The sequence below is a fragment of the Canis lupus genome, chromosome 16 (assembly GCF_048164855.1).
Source record: "Canis lupus baileyi chromosome 16, mCanLup2.hap1, whole genome shotgun sequence".
In the NCBI taxonomy this organism is placed as follows: domain Eukaryota; kingdom Metazoa; phylum Chordata; class Mammalia; order Carnivora; family Canidae; genus Canis; species Canis lupus.
This window is the reverse complement of record NC_132853.1, coordinates 23,686,907-23,698,170: the sequence shown is the minus strand read 5'-3', so window position 1 is coordinate 23,698,170 and position 11,264 is coordinate 23,686,907. Positions and strand designations below refer to the sequence as shown.

At 48.6% G+C, this 11,264-nt stretch overlaps 1 protein-coding gene across 6 annotated transcripts in view; it reads right to left on the bottom strand.

The window, feature by feature from the left end:
- Nucleotides 1-381: 381 nt before the first annotated feature.
- The window catches only part of HNF1B (HNF1 homeobox B), a 55,837-nt gene continuing 44,954 nt past the window's right edge, over nucleotides 382-11,264 (bottom strand). For 4 of the 6 annotated variants that reach the window (XM_072779574.1, XM_072779572.1, XM_072779573.1 and 1 more), the window contains exons 8-9: nucleotides 9,823-9,941; nucleotides 382-1,334 (exon numbers count right to left, since the gene is read on the bottom strand). In XM_072779574.1, the coding sequence (XP_072635675.1) occupies nucleotides 1,314-1,334; nucleotides 9,823-9,941 (140 nt within the window). In that variant the 3' untranslated portion in view covers nucleotides 382-1,313. The remainder of the gene's footprint in view (nucleotides 1,335-9,822; nucleotides 9,942-11,264) is intronic. The other 2 variants (XM_072779576.1, XM_072779575.1) reach the window with 1 other exon arrangement.

The following is an 11,264-nucleotide window of genomic DNA, read 5'->3' as shown; positions in this document are numbered from 1 at the left end:
GTGACTAACAGCTCTGTAGAAGGAAGGAAAGGTTGAGGTTAACACTTCAAATGAGGCCAATAAAGTTACACACCCACAGGGTTTCTATTTTTCCTGCTTTTTACCTATTACCAAGAGCTGGTTTTATTCCTCCATTCCTGTGAGTGATGGGGAAGACAAAGGTGTTGCCTCCTGCTCTGGTCAGAGCTCCTCGGAGGGCCTTGTGGAGTGTGGCTGGGGGAAGCAACTCTCCTTACCTTAGCAGTACAGCCGGCACCAAGACACTGAGACAGCCACGAGCCCAGTGGAAGAAATGGAAAAGTCCACGGGGAAACAGGGCCAGGGTTTCTTGGAGGAATCGTGGAAGAGGAAACATCAGAGACAGAAATAGGAGACTCTGGGCAGTGATAAAATAAACTGTTTTAATGGAGGGCGCTCTGAAAGGGTCCTCTTTCCTTGCGCTATCCAGCAGCCGGTTTTCCTGCCTTGGGGCTGAACCCCGGGCCCCCACCGGAAGCTAGGATATTACTCTGGCCCTAGGTTCAGCCCCTCCTGGATCCAGAGATGTGTCTGAATGACAGGAGATTGGAGTGAGCTGGCAGTCAGCCCCAGACCGTCCTGTGTGTGTCCAGGCCCAAGGGAAAGGGACAGGAGGCTTCACTTCCAACCCGGGATATTTCTCCATGGGGGGAAAAGGGTGAGGGGGAATAATCACTTTGAAAATCCAACTCTGGTCTTTACAAAGAGAACTAATAGACACTTTAGTGGTATATACAGGGTAGGGGGGAAGGGGAATGGAGGGGCAATTGCACTTAATTACATACGGTAGGTTATAGTTTACACCCATTGGAGAAATTTTACTTCTTCAAAAGAAATCTCACAATCAGCTGGGGGGGGCTGGGGGGGGGACAGGAGGCTGCTGATATTTACAGAATGTGTGGCTCAGTTCAATAGCATGTGTCCTCCTCATTTCAGTAACAGATTCAAGTTTTTCGCATCAGTTTGTTCGATGAAGGAGTACAGTGTAGACACGACAGCTTTCTCTCTTCCGCCTCCGTGGCTTCTTGTCTGCTACCCGGAGGCCGAGTGGCAGTACCTGACATCTCGGAGAGGTGTGGCGACAATACTGCATAGAAGGGAAGGGAAGCTGCCCTCTGGGCTGTGCCTCCGAGCGCATTGTCCTTGTCTGAGGCGCCAGCGGGATGTCAGGTAGGCAGGGACCTCTCAGAGGTGCCTGTCAGGCCCCAGGGCTTTTCTGTGACAGCGGCCCGGAGGGTGACGGCGCGGAAAATGGGGTCCTTGTTGCCGTGCACAAAGTGAGCAGTGAGTGGGCATCACCAGGCTTGGAGGGGGCACTGTAGAGAGAGGAGAGAGAGCTCAGCTGTGCAGAGAGCAGGGATGATGCCACTCGTTTGGCTTCTCTGGGGGAGCTGAGGCCCCACTCGGCCAGCCAAGGGCCCGCCGGTGTCCCATGGTGGTCCTGAAGCATGCTCCCCGTAGGAGAACTCACGAGCCAGGTTTCCCGGCCACTTCAGGACACAGAGGTGAACTGCTGCGGCCCTTGAAAGAGTCACAGCTCACTGAGCTTTATCCTCAAGTCAAGCTCCTCTTTCTGCGATCGTGGGGCTTACCGTGTGCTCCATGGGGTTGCAACTTGTAAGGGAGGGAGCTCTTGCCTCTCGTGGAAGTAAGCGTCCTTTTCTTAACACATCTAAGGACAGGGGTCCCCCCGGGCCACCGATCCCCAGACTTTAATGGATCTATGGGTCCCCAACAGCCTGTGAAACATGTGGATTCCGACCAAGTGGGCTTGAGGTGGGCCTTGGCACCTGTGTTTCTAATCAGCTCCCAGATTGTACCAGTGCTACTGAACTACCTGAGCAACAGGCTATGAAGCACCTGAGAAAATCATCGCTTGCTCACACAACATATTGGGGAAGAAGTGTGGGAAATTGCAAATGTTTTCTATAGGCTTGCTCCAAGTAAGGCAAAAAATCTAGGCTGAAGGCCTCTGATGCCAGGCTTCCCCGGGGAGCTGGGGGTGGGGGTCAGGAGTCTCCAGGATGGATGGAGAAACCCTCCCAGAGGAGCCACACCCTCCGTCCTGGGGCAGCCTCTCCTGCCAGAGCCCTGGGCCTCATTCATTTCAGCTGTCATGGAACATTATTCCTAGCCTTTTCCCTCCAGAGAGGCCCTTTCTGCTTTCCTAGCTTCTTCCTTCCCTTTCACCTGTTTTGGCATTTAAGGAGAAAGTTCTGCTTTTTGGCTTTAATGGCTCTCTCTCCGAAGACTCTTCCTGAAACACTCAGAAGCCCACATGCATGGTCATGTGTGTGGTGCGCGTGCGCACATTTGCACACACACACGCCTATCATTACTACTAAAGGCCTATTATCCCATGCTTATCTCGTGAATCAGTGCTCCCACCCATAATCCTGTATGAGGCTGCCATCATGCCCATTTTACAGATTAGGAAGACCAGCTCAAAGAGAGTGAATTGTCCAAGGTTTGCAGAACTCAGGCAGCATAGAGACAGATTCAAACTGGTTCTGGGTGCCCTCTGGCACGTGTTCTTTCTAACATGTTCTGAGGTGAACAGTCTTCCATTAGCTTTGTGTTCTTAGTCAAGGCACCCTCTCTGTGCCTCAGTGTTCTCACCCATAAAATGGAGGTTGTTGAGGGGTCAGGTGAGCCGACACACGAGAAGTGCTCAGAATTAGCACCGGGCTATACAGGGTCTGGTCTATGAACCCTCTTCAGAGCATGATTGAGCTGCACATTCATTAGAGGGGACAGGCTCTGACCCTTTGAAATTCTTGAGGCCCCGGTCAGGGTCCTCTGATACCCTTTGCCTCCTCTTCCTCCCGCCACCCACCCCCACTTTTGAGTCTCTTGACTTCCCACTATCAGCCTTTTTCCAATTTTCAGATTTCAGGTGAGGAGAGAGAAATGGCTTGTGACCTTGCAGGTTTCAATAGAAGCGCAAACAAGAAGGGCAGATAAGGAGACGCCAGCGAGATTCTATGACCTGTCATTAGGGATGGGCTTCCCAGCTATCAAATGTTTGCTCACATAATAAAATGGTGGCAGAGCTCTAAATGTTGTCAAAGGAACTCGAATTATTTGTCCCCTTCAGAGTCTAAACACAAACAGTTGATAAGGGGTGCGCTGTGGTCCCTCGGAACCAAGGCCCAGCATACCCAGCTCCACGGGAATCCTGCCCACCTTCCCTCTGAAAGGGGTGGTAGTAAGGACGTCCTTGGTTCAAGAGGGCTTATTATATATGTTTAGGGCCAACATTCATGGAGGTCCGACGGTGTGCCAGGCACCATGCCAAGAAAGGGCTTTACACACATCCTTGTATTGGATTCGCACACCAACCCTTTGAAGCAGGTAATGATCATTCCTTTATTGAACACATTTTTGAATGCTTTCTATACGCTTAGCACTGTTTCAGGCACTGAAGTTGCAGCCATGACTAAGATCCTGTCCCTATCCTCACAGAGTTTTTGAATAGTATGTAAATGAATATATATGTTTGTATACACATGTGTGAGCATATATATGTATATATATGTACATATGTCTATAAAATAAAATTTCAGATGGAGATGAATGCTCTGTAGAAAAATAAGCATGATAACAGGTTAGGCTGATTTGAAGGAAAAGGGAATGATTTACAGAGGGCAATCAGGAGGGGCTTCCTTGAGGTGGTAACATTTGAGCTAAATGAGATGTGGGAGCAACCAGGCAAAGATATGCATTACGGGGTGTTCCGGGCTAAAAAAGACCACAAATGCAGTTCCACTGAAGCAGACTGGAAGACGGAGAAGAGGAGGGAGGTGAGAAGCGCAGGGTTGGCAGGAGGCTGATCACACTGGGCCTTGGAAGCTGCTGTTTTGGCTTTGTTGGAATGGTTAGCTACTGGAGAGTTTTGATGCAGGGTGTGTGTGTATTTTTGGTTTCCTCTTTTAAGAGATAATTCTGGCTACTGTGTAGCAAGCAGACCATAACTGCCATCATGGGGCCGGAGTGAGAGTGAGAGTGGGAAGTTGTGACCACTGTAGGGAGTGAGGGAAGGGGCTAGACTGATGGGGTGGTGAAAAGTGCTCAGATATGGGATGCATTTTGCAGGATCCCTAGTGGAATTTATCCGCAGACTGGTTGTAGGGTGTGCAGAGAAGAATCAAGGAGACTCTAAGGTATCTCCTCTGAACAACTAGTATCATTTTTGGAAATAGAGAAGCAGTTTGAGTAGGGAGAAATAGGGGCAAAATGAAGAGTTCCTACTTTAGCGGAGCTTGTCGAATATATTAGGCATGTACACGTCCGTGCCAAAGATGCACTAGATTTGTGAATGGGCACTCAAGGGAGGGGTCTATACTGGAGACAGAACTACCGGATCGGGGCATCTGGGTGGCTCATTGGTTGACTATCTGCCTTTGGCTCAGGTCATGATCCTGGGGTCCTGGCATCGGACTCCCTGCAGGGAGGCTAGTTCTCCCTCTGCCTGTTTCTTTCATGAATAAATAAATAAAACCTAAAAAAAAAAAAAAAGAACTACTGGATCCATCAGTATGTACACTTGATTCAAAGCCATGGGATTGGAGGAGATCACCCAGGAGTGAACACAACAGAGAATGAGCTATAGGACCTTCCAATAACTAAACGTTGGGAAGACAAGCTGCCAGCTATGGTAATGAGGAGTGCCACAGTGGGGAGAACCAGAAAAGGGTACTGCCCCCAAATCCAAGTGCAAAAAGGAGGGAATGATTAGCTATGTCAGGGGCAGAGATCGGAAAGTACCCACTGGGTTTGGCAACATAATGGTACTAGTGAGCAGGACAGGAGAGGTTTCAATGCCATGTGAGGACAAATGCTCCTATCAGGAATAGCCTCAAGACAGAATTGGGGCTGGGGAAGTAGAGACATTACAGATAACTCACGCTATTATTATTAAGATTAATATGGCTGGGGCAGCCCGGGTGGCTCAGTGGTTTAGCGCCACCTTTGGCCCAGGGCCTGGTCCTGGAGACCAGGGATCGAGTCCCACATTGGGCTCCCTGCATGGAGCCTGCTTCTCCCTCTGCCTGTGACTCTGCCTCTCTCTTTCTCTCTGTGTCTCTCATGAATAAATAAATAAAATCTTAAAAGATTAATATGGCTCTGTTAATTAAAAATAATGATGGGGTGCCTGGGTGGCTCGTCGGTTAAGCATCCAACTCTTGATTTTGGCTCAGGTCATGATCTCAGGGTTGTGAGATCAAGCCCCATGTTGGGCTCTACACTGGGTGTGGAGCCTGCTGAAGCTTCTCCCTCTCCCTCTCCCTCTACTCTTCCCTCATCTTTCTCTTCCTCTCAAATAAAATAATAAACAAACACATAAATAAAGTGTAATAGTTATCCTTCTAGTTTTACAGATGAGGGAACTGAGGCCTAGACAGATTGTAAGCAACTTGCCCAGAGTCTCACAGGAGAAAAGTCTGTGCTCCTAAACACAAGGAAGTTTTACTTCCTTTACTCCTTTCTACCTTCCACGTGTGACCACGGGGAAATAAATGCCCTTTCCCATTTACAATCTTCCTTCCTGAGCTTGAGACACACTCAGTGTGGCCAGCAGGGGAAGCCATGTTTGCCCCAGCTGCCATGTGGGGCTATGTGTTTCAAGCCAAGCACCAACCTGGGAACTCACAAGACTTACCGCATTTGTTCCTTTCAGTGACCTCCACAGAAGAGGAATCATTATTCTCGTATTACAAGTGAGGAACCTGAAGCTCAGAGAGGCTAGGACTTTCCCCTGAGGTCACACAGGAAAAAGTGGTAGGATAGTAGGCCTGGGTCTGCATAACTGCCCAGTTGGTGCTCTTATTAAACATCACACTGTCCTGCCTGACCAGCAGTGGAGAAGGCTGGAATAGGGGGAAGCTGCTGGGGATTTCTAAGAGGCTGTCTGCCTCCTTCTTGTCAGCACCCCTGATGAGTGACTGCTGGCTGGGGGGGGAGCCTCTCCTGACCTCTCTCTAAACTAGGAAGTGGGTGCAGAGGTTGTGGAAACAGGATTCGGCACGCAGCCTGCCCACACTTGCTCTAACCCATGTCAGTGCTTGCTGTGTTTTTTTTTTCCAGACTGGCGGGGCATTGTCTTATAGGAGCTCAGGCACAGACCCACTCAGATGGTAACTTGCCGGCACCCAAGGTTGAAGAGGAGGGGGAGGCAGCAGTTCTGGAAAGGACAGAGGCAGGAGCTGCAGGTGACAAAGTTCCAGCCTGAGGTTCCTGAAATGTGATCCACAAGGCCCTGGGTCATATGTCTGTCCTGACAATGGAAACACTGGGATCAGATACAAGTTCAAATCCTGGCTTTATTTAGCCTTATGCCTGCATTACCCTGGGTCATTTTTCTGAATGCTGAAAAATGGATATTAGAAGGTGAGCGTTGTTGACTGGATTTGGAGTGAGAAGACTAGTCTGTAAGTCCAGCTCCAGATTTATCATCTGTGTGAATTTGGCCAGATGCCTCCCCACCTCTGAACCTGTTTTGCTCAGGAAGGTCGGCATAAAAAATATCTACCTTGCAGAATGGAGAATGGGTGGGAAGGGTAGCCAGGAAAGGTAAGAATGCCGAAGCACCTGGAGTGTTGCTTTGCAAATGGGAGGCACTCAAAAAATGCTAGTTCTGAATAATTCATTCATTCATTCATTCTTCATTCATTCATTCATATTTACTGAATGTCTACTATAGCCCAGGCATTTGGCTAAGCACAGAGGTCTCTGGTGCTCTGAGAAGTCCCTGCACTATTTGCTTTTTTTCCTGGGAGTGGGTGAGAGCACATCTGTGAATCAGCATAAAAATAGGAAGCAGGCATCTGGAGCCTAGGCTGAAGAAGTGGGATGGATGTGTTTCAGAGATGGTTCTGATCTGGAGAAATTTTATTGATGGAATCCCCTCTGGCCCCATGTAGACCAAGCAAGGAGTTAAATTCTGAAGGAGTCAATAGAAGGTAACTCCTAAGGGATCACAGATGGAAAGGAGAAAGAGGGAGGGAGGCAGCACTTGACCATGTACCAGCCCCTCTCTCAGGCACTGTTAACATCCTATGAGGTGGGGGTTGGATTTTCCCCATGAGAGATGCAGAGGTGGTCTCACAGGGTGAATTAACTGCCCAAGGTCACATGAGGGTTTGGGGAAGGAACAGGGATTAATGCAAGGCCAAGGCCGCCGGCTTTTCCTAGCACTCTGTGATGCCTCTCAAGAAGCATCATCCAGGAGGATGTGTCCCTTGGCATGGAGCATCTGTGCACAGTCATGGCCCCATTTGCCGTGCACATTAGCATAGGAAAGATTCAGAGAAGCCTCGCCTTATGGTGTGTAACTGTTTAACCCAGCCATTTAACCCAGCTGTTCCTCCAACACAGATGACCAAGGAATCCTCCTCTTCTCACACCATGTGCCCCTGGATTCCCAGCAAAAGTCTTGAAACTCCTTTTGGAAGATAATACTTTAAAACAAAGAGAAAGCAGACTTGCTACCAGGTCTCTTTCAGAACTCCTTTCTGACCCTTTGCCATAGGGACAGGGTTAGCACGAATTTCTTCACCTCAGTTCTTTGGGTTGGGAGGCAGCCGCTTTAATCTCACTTGACTTCATTCTGCTCTCCCATTCCTCTCCTCCTTCAGTTTGGAGGAAGAAAGTTTCCTGACTGGAACACTTCTGTAGGGCTGAATATTACTCTTGTTCCTGAGCATTAGGACCACAAAAGTGGTAAATGTGGTGGGTATGTTAGAGATGGAGGGTGGAAGGTAAGTATTGTTTAAGTGGAAGGAGCCCAGGATTTAGAGCCAAAGCCCAGGATCTGAAGGTCCAGCTCTAGAACTGACCACCTGTGAGATCTTAGGCAGGTCACTCTCCCTCTCTGAGCCTCAGTTTCTCCCTCTGTATGAAGGAAGTGGCAATAAAAAGAAAATAATTTAAACATAAAGTGCCCCGTGAATAGTTTTATCCTAAGTGTAATCACCCTTCTCTTCATCCCAGAAATGAGTCTACTGCTAGACTCCTGAACCGCCCAGGGACATAGGGACAACTTCATGGTGGTTCCGGAGGGCTGTTCATGAAGCTTCAAGGTCGGCTGGCCACTCTGTCCAGTGGAGGGGAGAAGCCATCTGGGGGCCAGGGCCGAGTCTCAGAGAGCATCTTGAAGTATTTCGATTAAGAAACCATTTCCTGAATTCAGAGGGCTTGTTTCAACAAGCAAGCATCAAAGTCAACTTGGGAAAGACAGGAATAATTAATCAGAACCCTGTCTAGGGCTGACCAAGCGGCAGATGGATTGATAAACCTTTCAAAGGGGAAGGTATTCCCAAGCAGGGCTGCTGCGCCTGAATGCCCCCCTGACTGAGATTTGTGAGCATAGATAAATGTTTTCCCTGCTCACTACAAAGAGTGGGAAATCGCACAGGAGTCGAAGGGCAGAGTCATGGGGGGAGGTGTCCTTTCATCTTCCATTGGATGAGAGAAGAGTGGCAAAGCAGGTCCCACACACCTCTCCCTCTCCCCTCTACTCCAAAGCCCAGCTGCCCAGGCCGTGTGTGTGTGTGTGTGTGTGTGTGTGTGTGTGTGTGTTCATGAGTGCACATGCACAAACCCAAGACATGCCAGGCACTTAATCTGCACGACCTCATCAAATCCTCAGAACAAGTAGATGTTATGACTGTCATTTTAAAAGTGAAGAAATGAGGGCTCAGAGAGATCAAGATCACCAAACAAGTGGCAAAACCAGGCACAGAACCTACCTGCTCTACAATGCTGAGAAACCAGGAGGAGATGTGGGCAAAGGGAAGAAGAGAGAACCTGAGCCCATGAAAGAACCTGCTAGCAGCACGTGGTGGTGGAGAATGTATGGTTCACAGGACTCAGATGGAAAAAAGACCATTGACAAGACCAAATCCTGTGAGAGGCTCTGATATGAAGTTCAAGGTTGTCACCTACTTATCTAGTAATCAATATAGAGGCCACATGGTTCTCACACTGCGTAGACCCCAGCTCCTAAAAGGTCCCATTGTATTATTCTGGAATCGCCAGGCGTGTTCAGATGTCTCACCCTGTTTCCTAATTCATGGTGTCCCATGACAGTCCAGCTGTCCAAGCTGCAGGGACGAGCCTTGTCTTTGACTGTCTTTACTACTCCATCAGCTCTTCATGGAGGTGGGAACTAGCCATCTGCCGGAAGGGTGACTGAGCCTCTGGATTTCCCACTTTTAGTGCACCAGGAAGTCAATTCTAAATTTTTTTAATAAAACACCAGGTCAACGCAGGCCCCTGGAAGGCCAGGCTGCCTACTGGGGAATCTCCATGGTTTGGTAGAATTGGGTCATTCTCTGGAACTTAGAGCATTCTGGGTCCAGCATGGTCCTGGAGGGGGGAGTTGTCCTCAGGACCCTGACTCCCTACTCGTCCTTTCCACTGACTAACTTGTAGAAAGCCCTCAGAGATCCCTCTTGCAAAGCATGAAACCCTACAGAGGGTGTGGCTTTCCCAAGTTGCCCTTGGAAACATCTTTTCCATGGATCACCGATCAGTCCATGGGGGACGATTCAGTCTCAATACCTCAAGGCTCTGTGTAATCCAGTCTCCAGTGATTTATTAAGCTCTGGTTATTTAGTGGTCTTGTTGGGGGAAGTTGGGGTGAGCAGTAAGTCCCTTTAGCCGGTGGCCCACCATCTTTGCCCTCTGACCCCAGGGATTCCTTTAGCAAGTAATGAGGCACCTGGGAAGGGCCAGGCTCCACACTCTCTCTGCACATCAATAGCCTCAGACATTGCCCCCTCCCCATCCCACTGGCATTACCTGTTTACTGGAAGACATGTTGGTAAGCGTACTGATGCTGCTGGTATCCGTGACCACCATCGCAGATGGAAACCGGGAGGTATGGGAATACTGGGGGGGTTCCTGCTTGTGTGTATACACTGGAGAGACAGAGTGAAGGCAAAGACAAGGTGTAGATCACACAGGTGTATACACAGCTATAGACCCCCCATCCCACACCATAGCTCCTGTGTCCCCAGGCAGGTAAAAGGGGATGTGGCGCTGGTGGTTTTGGAAGGCAGCAGGATGCGGTAAAAAGAATAGCCATGTGTTTAAATCCTGGCTCCTCAATTAAGTTGCTTAACCTCAATTTCCTTATCTGTAAATTGGGAATGATACCTATTGTAGGATTAGAAAACATCATGTGTAAAGTACTTTGTACCAAATACATAAACAGCTTTGCATAGTGTCTTGTATATAGTAGTGGATGGGGATCCCCGGGTGGCGCAGCGGTTTAGTGCCTGCCTTTGGCCCAGGGCGCGATCCTGGAGACCCGGGATCGAATCCCACGTTGGGCTCCCGGTGCATGGAGCCTGCTTCTCCCTCTGCCTGTGTCTCTGCCTCTCTCTCTCTCTCTCTGTGTGACTATCATAAATAAATAAATAAAAATTAAAAAAAAATATAGTAGTAGATGGTGCTTCTGTTCTCCTGACTTTCAAGTCAATGTTAGATGCCTGGGCATCAACAAGTGGCCATTAGGCACAAGTGGTGCATTGGAGATTTTAAGTCAAAAAAAGTTCTAAGTATGGGATGCCTGGGTGGCTCAGCGGTTAAAGAGTCTGCCTTCGGCCCAGGGCGTGATCCTGGACTCCCGGGATCGAGTCCCACATCGGGCTCCCTGCATGGAGCCTGCTTCTCCCTCTGCCTGTGTCTCTACCTCTCTCTCTGTGTGTGTCTCATGAATAAATAAATAAATAATTAAAAAAAAAGTTCTAAGTAGCTAGCGAACATAAACGAGCTGGTCAGCATAAGCTTATCATATCTGCTGTGATTCAAGCACCAGGTCTTATGCAAGCAATTATAAATTAATCATTATAATTAGACACGGGTATAATTGAATAATTCTGGGTTGTTCCAGTTTGCACTAAAATGACATCGTATGTCATTTTATGACATCACTAGGAAGGATGGTAGATAAACGGAGACTAGATTCAAATAAAACCTCCAGGAGCATGTGATCCATTTTTTAGTTTTTCCAGTATTCTTTACCAAGTCTAGAATCTTTGGACTCATGATTTATCCATTAGATTCATATAAATTCCAAGTCACAAGACCAACTAACAGAAGCATGTGGATGCTTGGCCCTGAGGGAGAGACCAGCCTCTTCTACCATAGCATCCTCTAGTAGGGAATGGGGTAAAGGTCATGCCCTGCTACCCTATCTTGTCCTTTCTGTGGAGGGAGGCTGGTTATTGCCTGGTCCT